General features: G+C 44.1%; 1 protein-coding gene across 3 annotated transcripts in view; it reads left to right on the plus strand.

Moving 5' to 3' along the window:
• The window catches only part of SMAD3 (SMAD family member 3), a 65337-nt gene that overhangs the window by 47917 nt on the left and 5420 nt on the right, over positions 1-12000 (plus strand). For all 3 annotated transcript variants that reach the window (XM_010717600.3, XM_085234068.1, XM_085234067.1), the window contains exons 4-8: positions 147-221; positions 2025-2075; positions 6343-6555; positions 7819-7956; positions 9931-10075. In XM_010717600.3, the coding sequence (XP_010715902.1) occupies positions 147-221; positions 2025-2075; positions 6343-6555; positions 7819-7956; positions 9931-10075 (622 nt within the window). The remainder of the gene's footprint in view (positions 1-146; positions 222-2024; positions 2076-6342; positions 6556-7818; positions 7957-9930; positions 10076-12000) is intronic.

The following is a 12000-nucleotide window of genomic DNA, read 5'->3' on the forward strand; positions in this document are numbered from 1 at the left end:
GTTATTCACAAGTATGCTCTGCTCTTACTCTTAACAGTCTGAGGAAGAAAATAGTTAAACAAAAAAAAAGCTTGTTGTGAATAGCAAAGTAAATGTTCCAGATTTTTCATCCAGTTGCAATGATTTTGATTGTTTTTTGATTCTAGAGACACCTCCTCCAGGCTATTTGAGTGAGGATGGAGAAACTAGTGACCACCAGATGAACCCCAGCATGGATGCAGGTAATTTTTTTTTGCCATTTATAGTTTTCTAGGTCATATCTAAACTTCTAAAGTCTTTCATTGGAGCTCTGAAAATCAGATGGTGGTGAGAGTTATTTTATTCCTGTAGGAGTGCAAATATAGCCTGACATCTCATGTGAAGCACAGGACAGTGTGTTTTAGAGCTGCTGAAAGGTACAGCATGTTCCTGTTCTCCCTAACATCCATCGTTAGATACTGCTAAGCAGGAGCCTGAAACAGCAGAGACACACCTAATAATAGCTTGCATTGTACTGTGTTCATGCATCTGTATGCACAGGAATATGGTGCAAGTAGTTGGCACCTTCTAAAGAGGCATTTTTCTGATTGCTTATCTGTCTGCTGTGCATACTGAAATGTCCAGTTAACTGTATTTGAAATGACCACTAGCAGATTTATTTTTAAATGGGCTTATTATTTAATGGATGTATCCCAGTGAAGGCGAGGTTCTGACTCATTGCCAAGAAAACAAGTAGCGTTAAAGCAGATTTAGACTGAGCAGCCTTAGTATGCATGGTGACCTTTATCAGCACGTTAAAATTAAACACCATCTTTTTGCAGGTAACTGTGTAAGGCATCCTGTTGGACTGAGCTGTGTCACTGCTTGCGAGTAAGAACTCTTCAGAGTTCAGACTCTTAATTCCTAAAACTTTTGCCTGGGAAGCAAAAATGTGTCTTTGGTTAGAAAGACTGATGCCTTTCTGATCCCGTACAAGAGGGATATGCTAATGCATGGCACTTGCATAAAAAGAGACATGCAGAACTTTCTCGATGCAAATACTGCATGCAGTTATCCTGGCTTCTCGGTGTGTCTTCAGCCACAGAGCATAAACGTGGGATTCCGAAAGAGAGATGATTGATTTGCAGTCTTGCACCACAGTTGTACAGATGGCAGAAAGGAGTGTGGGTTTGTTTGTCTACATCAAACATAAGCTTGTTGACACGATGCATTTCAGTGCATGTAATCATTGGTAATGCGGTTGACATTCGGAATGTATGTATGGTTTTTTGGGAAAGTGGATTGGTCTGGAAGATGCTATAAATACTCTCAGTTCGTGTTTGAATGCTAGATCCCTTCCTCAGATGTCACGGAGTTCATTTGTTATAGAAAAACAAATTTTGAAGAAACCAGCTGAACTCAGTGTGAGAGGGAAGAATGGATGGGCTGTACCACCTGCTTGCATCCATGTGGCATCCAGAAACTGGAACTTGCTCTGGACATCCAAGTGCAGATATCTGAAATACGTGCACAAAATCTATGAGCAAAATTGGAACGAGAGGGTAAAATTGCCACAGTGATTTGGTCAGAGCTGTGTAGGTTGATGCAGTACTCCGTTGTCCCAATACCAGAAAGATTCACTGATACACAAAGTAGTAGGTTTTCCACTGTTAAGAGTGATTAGCAATGTACAGTAAATGCTCAGCTAACTGGGCTTGAGTGTGGCTGTCGTGATGGTACCTGGAGTTTTGATAACTGCATGTGAAAATAAAACAGGCAACTGCGTGCACAGTTTTGAAAATTAATGGGTAGAGTTTAAGTGAATTAAACTCTGTGAAGATTTTCAACAGTATTGCAGATGTAGCGAGCTGATATAGTAAGCAGTAGCATTTGGAAGCTCATTTAAGTGGTAATCAACATCAGAGAAGTTGCTAATGTCACAAAATGAGACTTTGCTAAGAAGTGGGATTTCCCTCTCAACAAGCCTGGGCAGCACAGAAGATTTTGTGCAAGTGTTTTTCTTTGTGCAGATGCCATACTAATAATTACAATGTCTTGATTTTCAGGTTCTCCAAACTTATCACCAAATCCTATGTCTCCGGCACACAATAATCTGGGTAAGCATGTGATCTTGAGAACTGTGTGTAATTACAGCTAAGAGCATGACCTTTTAATGATGATGTTATTTCTTGAGGTTGTGTGCATCTGATTAGGTTTTGAGCACTGCTGGTGCTTCTTTCTGCTAATAACTGAGCAAATGGAGGAGGCTGGTTGGTGTGTGATTGGAGAGCTCAAATAAATGGAGAGAGGGCAAGAACACCAGCATATTGAGAGGCACATATTGAGATATCACAGACCTCTTTGAGAATCAGACGTTTTGTGGGCCGTACACTTTTAGGAGCCTGGGGATCCTTCCTTTCTGCTTCTCTTGTGGAGAACTAGAAAGCTTTTGAACAGGACCTTTTGCCTTTGAGATCCTGCTAGAGGTGTCCTGTGGCTCTCCCTGAACCTCTGTTATTTCCCAAAGTTTCTGCTCTTCATTTTCATACCTACAGGCATGGAAGATCTGATCTTCATCAGTCTGAGCTCTCACTGTATTTGAAATTGCTCTCAACAGTCTCTCATAAAACACACTCGTAGCTCTGGCTAGCTGCAGGATTACTTCTCCGCATGTTCATTAAGCCAGCAGACACAGGCCACTTGAGATTACTCTTGAATAACCATAGCCATAAAGTTTACATATGCTTTTAATCCTGGCAGAGGGTACTTTGACTCTGCTCCAAAATTTGTCAGTCATTGGCTGACTTGTGGATGTCTTGGGGCTGTTGAAGGGGATTTCTTTTCTCTCTTCTCTATTTATTTATTTATTTGAAAGCATGGAATATATTGCCACAATGCCACTAAACTTTTACTCATTTTAACTGTTAAAACCTCAGAGAAGAATACATAGCTAACTCTTTCTTTCTTTTTCTTTTTTCTCCCTATCTGAATCTGTTATGCTCAAGTGTGCTGCTGAAGAGCTGATGTGAATTTCTAGCATTTTTAGTCAACCTAAAAATAAAAGGCCAATTACATGTAACAAAACCAACCTGGCAAGCTGTCTGTGGCATCTGCCTTACATAAGGAGAAAAGTGGTTTCTAGGAAAGAGGCCCCAGCACATATCCTTTCTAACCAGGACAGTGCTCCTAACACATGCTGTTCAGCTGATGGGTCTGCAGGACTCCTAATGTGCAGACTGGTGACAAAGAATTAAATAGGAGCAGGTGAGGCTGGTTAACCACAAGGAATCTCTTTGTAGTCTAGGGAGCAGACATCAGAAGAGCATTGAACTTAGCAGCATTAAAAGATATCTTTGAGTTTTGCAAACCAAATACTCACTGCTCTTAGGCGAAAGGTCCCACAAATTTAGGAATTCTGTCTCTTTTTATAGTTCTATAATCAATTTTTGTGGTGAGAAAGCTGCAAAACAATAAATAAAATGGAACATACTGAGCAACCCCCAGCAACTGTCGAATGAAGAATCTGTCATCATCTGTGCCTCGTAGGCAGCGTGTCTGAGATAAGGAGCTGCTCACAGCAGCAGCCCTTCGATCCTTCAGCCCTGCAGGCCAGAGAGGGGCTGCGTGAGCTGGGAGAGCTGAGCTTTCCCTCAGCCTTGCAGATTCTCTCCCCAGTCAGACAGAAACTGGCTGGTGGCCTGCAATAGTGTTGCATTTGCTGTGCTGCGTAGTTCTGTGGACAGATATGAGCAGGACACTGCAGTGTTCAGGGCTGCACTTTCTTCTGCAAAAGCTTAAGGGGGATTTCTCTCTGTGTTTGCTAAGAAAATGAAATGTAAAATTTAAAGAATATAACATGTATTTTTGAAGTTTTACTCCTAAGGAAATAATATCCCAGTATTAAAACTGATGGTTTATTTGAACAGAACTGCCTGAAGCTTTTAAGACAGTTTACTTTGTGTCAGCTGAACTCTGGACTTTGTCCCATGGCCATATTCCAGAGAATTACAAAGACCATAAACTAGCATGAGGCAAGCTGGCTAGAACAATAAGAGCAAGGTTGGTTTGAGCTGCAGTTGTGTGTATTTTGATATCAAGCTGTAATTGATTGAACCTGAGGACTTTCAGTTCATCTTTTCATCCACAGACAAAACAAGGTGTTGCATGGTAACATTTGGGGATTTTTTGTCTCCTTTCTGCTTGTGCATTGGCTTTGCAAGCATTCTGGTTTTGATTTGGACTTTCAGTTGTCAAAACGAAGATGTAACTGGAAGTTGTAGTGATCTCGTCTGTATCGCTGAAATTGGAACTGGAAAGAACACAGAGAGCCCCAATGAAAGCAGAGCTGCCAGCACTGTGTGGACGCTCGGAATGAAGTCAGGGAGTTTATGCTGGCTGAGGGCCAGGCCTGAGGTTGCAGGCATTTTATTTGGGAGCAAGGCAGTCCCTTGGTGCACAGGAAATCCATTGTCAGTGCTTGCTCTGCAAAAGACTTGACGCAAAAGCAGTAAGTGAAATAAGCACATGCCCTGTGGGCAAATCCATCAGTAACGTAAGCCTCTGTGACTCCGTGTTGAAACACTATTTCTCTAAGCAGTGAAAAGACAGCGCAGAGGGAAAGGAAGTGAGCACACTTATTTATCTTGTTGCTTCTGGGGGAGTTAGGAGTAACTGCAATTAGTGCAGTTAGATAACATAAATCAGTAACTTCTGATGAGCAGCGTTTAGCAAACGCACTAACCTCAGCTGGGATTAGAACTATTCTTAGAGCATGTGCAGAGCACCTAGCAAGCTTTTAGTTCTGCATCTGGACAGGTGGTACTGTGGTCTTGTGGGGACAAGCAGTATGGGTATGGGCAGCATGGCAGTGCTCAGCAGACACCTGGGAAAGCAAAGCTGTAGAAAGTCAGGTTTGGAAATGTATGGAAATGATTCGGGTAGGATTTACTTGGTTGTAATGCATCATGATTTTGACCACCATGTGTCCCCTCAAGATTCTTTGGTTTTAGCAGAACTGCATTCTGTTACCTTTCCCAAACAGTAAACCCAGGAATTGAGTACTCAGGACAGTTCTAACACAATTCTGTAGCAGCTTATGCCAAAACATAAGACTACAAATCACGGGAGAAAGCAGCACCAGTAAACCTCAGTTGCATTTGTTCAGAGACAAGCTTTTCTTTAAGACAGTTTGTTGGTTTCTGTCTGTCAAGCTGCAAATAAGCTGGAAATAAAATTTCTGTATGTCCTTCAGTGAGGAATCCATCACATCTTGTGGCTGAGGTCAGGCTGCTGCAGCCTCTTACTGAGGTTTACGGAGAAAAGCAGTAGCAGATGAGAAATGGCTCTCAAACCTCCACAGCCACTCCTGGGTGAGAGCAGGCTGGGATGGAGCCCATCTCTTCAGCCCCAGGTTCACCACAGCCTTTCCAGAGCAGCAGATGGGGAGGCTGCAAGAACGGCTGGGGTTTTGCTCCATGCAAACTCCGCCAGATGGAAAGAAATCTTCTCTTGCTTTTGTTTCTTGCATTGAATTTGGGAAATACAGCACTTATCAATTAGCTTGTGCTGCTTTCCACAGTTCCTGCTCAGTAGATCCATGACTTACAGTAGGACTGAACACCATCTAGTGCAGCATTTCCAAGAATATTTGGCTTGGGCCTTTCTCTGCTGAAATTACAAGCATAACTCTCCTTGGTTTCAGGGGGAGCAGTTAAATCACCCAAAGCCATCTGAATGCCCCACCTTTCTCTTGTCTTCCCAAGTCTGCCTCAGTCTGTAACTCCAGTAAAAGAAACATTATCACCTGCTGGGAAAATGGTTTTTCTTTTCAAAATGTGAAATCAGTTGGACTGGAAGAAATAATTTTTTTATTATTTTGAAGGCAGTTCTATACAATTTGACTGTATTGCAAAGAGCTGCAGAGATGCTAGCAGTTTTGCTGCTAGCTGCTTTGCTGTAAGTGCACAATGTTAGGATTCTGGAGAGCAGTGGCACTGAAGGCAGGTTTGTGGTCTGCCCTGAGTTTTTCTTTCTTCTTTTTCTCTCCTTTTCTTTTCTGTTTTTAGGGTACTGCCTACCTAGAAGTGGTCCCATGCTCCATAGAAAAACTAACTTCACTTTTAGGATTTTCTCCAAGATAGTGGAGTGACGCCCCATTTACTCCATGACTTACATCTGGGACTATTTTGATTGTTCCACGTGCCAAAAGCTTCAGGGGTGATGTAACCTTCTAGCTGCACTCCATTAAAATCTGTCAAGTAATTAAGGTCTGGTGGTTCCAGCGAGCCCAAGGAATGAAGCAGAACAATATTTCAGAACAGGCGCTTTCCTCATTCCCCCTTCTCTGAGGACCTGTGACTCATTTTGCTTTTTATTTGTGTGCAGATCTGCAGCCCGTTACCTACTGCGAGCCGGCGTTCTGGTGCTCCATATCCTACTATGAACTCAACCAGCGCGTGGGGGAGACGTTCCACGCCTCGCAGCCCTCCATGACCGTGGATGGTTTCACTGACCCGTCGAATTCTGAACGCTTCTGCCTTGGTCTGCTCTCTAATGTGAACAGAAATGCAGCAGTGGAGCTCACAAGACGGCACATCGGTAACTTCTGTCTCCTTATTTTCCTTGGTGTTTTTCAAGGCAGAAGGCGGGGATCTGCCTGCAGATTTTAGTTACCTAATGGCATCCAGCTTGTCCATTTTAGGACGCTGTGGGATTGCGGTATCCACGGTGATTTGGGTTAATCCTCCTTAAAGGAACACTAATTGTATTCTTTTATAAAAATACAATTAAAAAGGCACTGAGAAACACTACAGTAACTGCATTTAACAGAGATGGAGCTTAAATTTTTGCACGCAGTCTTCAGAACCTCATTTGGGTGGATGTTAGAGGTCATCTTGTGTATTCGTTTTCCTTCATGCACAATTTGTTTTCTAACTGACTGTTCTCTTATAAATGGAAACTTGGTTTTCATCCCAGTTTTCTCTTTTCTTGCTTGATACTACAAGGTAAGACTCAATTTTGTTTTCAGTTAAGCTGGTGCTGAATAGAATATCCTAGATCTGTGCACTTCTAGTAAAAGGCAAAATGGTTTATGCTTTGCAGTGTTTTCTTCTGATACCATCAGAAATGAACCTACTCTTTGTCCTGACTCCGTTCCCCTATGTATCTTTTTCTGGATAGTAAAGGTTCTTACAGGAGGATCTTTCCTTACTTATAAACTGATTTGTAGCACTGAAAAATAAATAAAAAGAAAACAGCACTCACAACACTCACACAGCAAACACGAGCCAAGATTCAGAAATCAGTCCTTAAATTCAGCAGGCTCCTTGTGCAGCATGGAAGAATGAATGCAGGATTTTCAAATAGCAGTGTAAGACCACAGCAAATACAAATTCCTGAGTTTATTAACTGAGATTTCAGTGATGTGTGTAAGCTCTTATAGGAAGGGTGTGCTTGTTCTTGTATACAAATACAGTCTCAAGGAAAAGGCAGCTATTTGGAAACACTGGATAATTTAATTCCAAATCAGTAATGAAGTAAATAAACAAGCAGTTAAATGCAGCTGTGGTGATTGAGAGAAGGTTGAAAACCATATGTTAACCAACAGTACATTCGTCTAGAAGGTATCAGGGCATTGCTGTTTGGAGTAGGCAGGCTGGGAGGTGGTGAGACTGCAGCCCAGTGGGGCTGGAGCACAGGTCTGAGCTGGTTTTCATGCCCATCATGAACCATCATTCATGGTTCAGCTGCTTTCTGAGCTCTGTCAGGTGCGCAGGTCGGCTGTGCCTCTCCCCACTCACCTTCCAGGTGTTGCAGATGGACGTTCTGAACTAACCCCAAACTGTGCTCTGTGTTTCTCAGGAAGAGGAGTGAGGCTGTACTACATTGGCGGCGAGGTGTTTGCTGAGTGCCTTAGTGACAGTGCCATTTTTGTCCAGTCTCCCAACTGCAACCAGCGCTACGGCTGGCACCCAGCAACAGTCTGCAAGATCCCCCCAGGTAAGGATGCACACGAGTAGAAACACAAAGAGTAGAAACAAGAGTGCTGCACGTTTTCAGCAGAATCTGCCACGTATTCAGTACGGTGTTTTATCAGTTAATGCTGTAATTATCTAATAGTCTTGCTTATAATTTTATATAAAAGAAGATAATTTAGGATTTTTTTCTGAATTTAGATTAGCCCATAATAGATTTAAGCTGTTACTGGTTTCTGTTCTGTAGTACAGCCTTTTCTTCTGTGAACTTTATTCTAGAGAAATGTCACTTCTAAGGTGTGCTGAAATGTTGGAGGAGCCATTATTGCATGTATCTGGGCAAAATAGATATTTTTTGTTTGACACGTGCATGAGCTAGGATGAGTACATGCTTTTCAGAAGAGTATTTAGCTAGGCTTACTAAATCTACTTTTTTAATTTGAAAGTATGTATGTGTTTAAATAGTAACTTTTTCATTTAGAAATACTTGAATAAAGATCCTCTTTTTTAAGAAGAGAGATCCATACACTGCAAGTCCTGGCCCATCTAAATGGCTTTCCTTTCTCAGATGCTTAGGGAGCAGCTGCCAGTGCTACAAACATGACTTAATTCTCCAGCCACATCACAGGAGTCCACCCGGGCTGGAGTCAACATCTGAAAACATAAACAGCCCACATTTCCGCTGTAGATCCATCTCAGGCACATTTCTTGGACGCCGGCTCTCCCTGCTATTGCCACAGTCTGGCTGCCTTCTCAGATTCATCTTCAATTTTTGTTGGTTTTGAAGCGGTTTCTTCATTCCGCTGTTGACGAGGCCGGGTTGTACCACTTCCTCCCAGGCACGGTCACAGGGAGACCTGTTCACATCACTCCTGAGGTCTGAGCAGCTTGCAGTCTGATCAAACTGTTTCCTTTCCTTGCCATAGCTCTTTTCCTCTGCTCTCTCCCTTCTTATTTTCCCCTGGTAGGCTGCAGTGTGCCCGGCACTGCTTCCCTTCATACTCCACAAGACCCGTGGTCCTTGGGCTGGGCTCTCTTATGGCCACAAAAATGGGCAGGTTTTTTTTTGCAGCTGCTGAGCCATTGAATGTGGTTATGCTTTGCTGTGTGCAGTTCAGCCCAAAACAGATGGCAGTGTGGGTCCAGCCCAAGAGAGTAGGCTCAGAAGGGATTTTAGAAAAGTACAATTCATCACAATCCAATTGGTTGTTTTTCAGACTTGGCATATGTAATCCCAAATGAGCACCAGTGGCATGCCAAGTTTCAGGGTTTAACTTGTTTCTGGTTATCTGGGAGAAAGCAAGCATAAAAGTTAGGTATTAATTTAGTTATTGTAACCACAATAACGTGATTGTTTTTCACCTTTATCACCTAGAACAGTTGAACAAATCTTTCAGCTGTGAGTAAACACCGAGGGGAGCACTTCACTTTTAAAGGAAAATTCTTTGGCACATCAGATTTAAATTTAAGAGATGGTTACAGCTCTGCTACCAGCCTCCTTAACCCTGGTAACTGGGTTCTGGCTGCCCAGAGCTGTTTCACTTCAGAACTTCATTACTTCTGCTGACAGGCACCACATAAATCCAGCACCAGTGAGTCCTGTTTTTAACCCATGCATTCCTTTGTTTCAGGCTCTGTAGCAGTTGCTATCAATAAGTGTTACACTCACAGGCAGGCTTTTAAATTACAACACAATGGAAATAGTATAAATAGTATAAATGAGGTTCCACGTGAGGATCCCAGGTCCGGTCACGCAGGTGGCAGCTTGCTGTGTGAGTGATCTTCTGTCCCATAATGTGGTTTTCAGTCCATGGGCTGTGGAAATGTGGCAACCCTAGCAGGCTTTCTGAAGTGCTGTCATTGAGCAGTCTGTATATGGTGTCACATGGTCTGGGGACATGGGAAAGCAGCGTTGAGTTTCCTTCCATTCTCATAAAGAAATAGATTTCTTAATGTGGCTGGGCTAACACCTTGTTTTTGTCGTGTTCTTTATGCACAGGATGTAACTTGAAGATTTTTAACAACCAGGAATTTGCAGCTCTCTTGGCTCAGTCTGTAAACCAGGGCTTTGAAGCTGTGTACCAGCTGACCAGGATGTGCACGATTCGGATGAGCTTCGTCAAGGGCTGGGGAGCAGAATACAGGTCAGCCCTTGTGAAACATGTGGTGTGCTCATGTATGGCCTGGCAGTGTTCTGCACAGCTTCCTTATTCAGCCTTGTGATTGGGAGGCTTAACACTGTATCTCTTTGGTAATGCATGTCTTGTATTTACTAGGAATGTGCTGACCTCATGTCTTATTTTTCCCATCCTCTTTGTGTGAAACCTGCATCATGGGATATATTGGAAACCTGTGTGTGTTTGGTCACAGTGCTGTGCAGACCAGGAGCCTTACCTGAAGCACAGCAGACACATCTACACGGCTGTGTAGGAAATAGTACTATTTTTTCTTAAACTTGGGTGTGTATTTGATAGGTTTTTGATAGTTGTAGTTCGACACTGTTATCAGGGTAGGATCAGTGCGAGTGCTTCCTCACAGATATGGGTTAGATTTGGTGTTTTCTTTTATCAGAGACTAATGAGATTAAAGTAAAAACAACTCAGCATGAAAATTCACATTTGGAAAACTGCTAAGAGTTGCTGCAAAATTACTGTTACATCCCCTCATCCTGATCTCAGTGCTTGTCATAGGGCAGTTACTTCGAGGTGAGTGGAGGCGAAGGGAGAAGCAGGGTCACTATTAGAAGTGAAAAAGGAGATGCAGTGGAGTCTGGGATGGATGATGTGGTTGTTCTGACAGCACAGGGTGTGAGGACACAGATCTCTGTAATTTGTGTCGCCGTCGCCCACTACATTAACAAACAAACATCCCTAGGAGTAGCAAAGGGAGTAAAAGTGGTGTTAGTAGTATAAGCAGGGGAGGTGAAATCTGTCAGAAAATGAATGTTATTTTATGAGAGAAAAAGCTGGCGCAGACTTCAGCCAAATACGATTTTGAAATACTTGCTTGACTGTGCACCCTTTCAGTCAGCCTCATCTGGAAGCGCAGGGCAGCCTCTGCCTCCCCGAGCAGCACGGCTGTGCTGAGGCGCCCTGCGTGCAGCTGCCTGCCGGCGGGGAGGTGCCACGGCTCAGCTGCAGCCTGGGTCCTGCACGGTACGCTCCCACTTTCTTCATTTCTCCAGATGTTTGGAGTCCATTTTGTTTTGAAATTGTCCTGCACCCGGGCCAGAGCATTTCAGCCTTGGCTCTCAGCCACAGCTCATAATGAAATCCAGATGAGCGTGACTTACGGAAAGTCAACTATCTCATTAGAGTGTTGTAGGCAGTGAAACCCTACGCTCACGCTGAAGCTGCTCTCCTGCTCCTTCGTTTCCTTGCCACAAAATGCTCCATCTCTGTGCCTTTGTCAGAGCACGTTGATTAGTTGAACGGATGGGTGTAGGGCTAGGTAGCTGTGGGAGCTGCATCCAGAGCACTGCTCCAGTGATTCTGGTTCGGCTGTGTTGCTGTTGGAGCACTCTGACTGTGGGGTATTGGTGCTCTGCTCTGCCAGGGGCTTGGGGAGGGAACAGGGAGAAGCCAATTGCACGTGCAGGACAGAAGTTCTCTGTCCAGCAAGAGCCCAGTGCAGCTGTGAGAGTTCGCCTTTAGGCAGGCTGCAGTCAGCGTGCAGCCGTGCAGGTGGGAAGGCAGTGAGGTGTGCCAGGAGGGCACTGGGTTTCTGCACGTTGTTGCTGGTCAGTACTTGGACTGCTCAGTGTTGATCTAGTTGTAGGCAGCAAATGGGAATGCTCTGTGTTAAGGGAGACTGGATTTTGTGGGGCCTTGGAGGTCTGTCTGCTTCACTGCATCCCCCTGCCCAAGCAGCCTGCAGGATGCCCGCAGTGCCAGCACTCACCAGGATGCACTGCACTGCCCACACTCCCATCAGCTCTGAGCCCTGCCCACACACCCACTCTGGGGCTCTGCATCCCTGCCAGCCCTGCTCGGGAATGGGTGCGGTGCCTTTGGGAGCTGCTTCCTTTTTCAGTTCAAGGACAAGGGACGCAGTGCATCGCTGGGACGCA

The sequence above is a fragment of the Meleagris gallopavo genome, chromosome 12 (assembly GCF_905368555.1).
Source record: "Meleagris gallopavo chromosome 12, MGAL_WU_HG_1.1, whole genome shotgun sequence".
Lineage (NCBI taxonomy): Eukaryota > Metazoa > Chordata > Aves > Galliformes > Phasianidae > Meleagris > Meleagris gallopavo.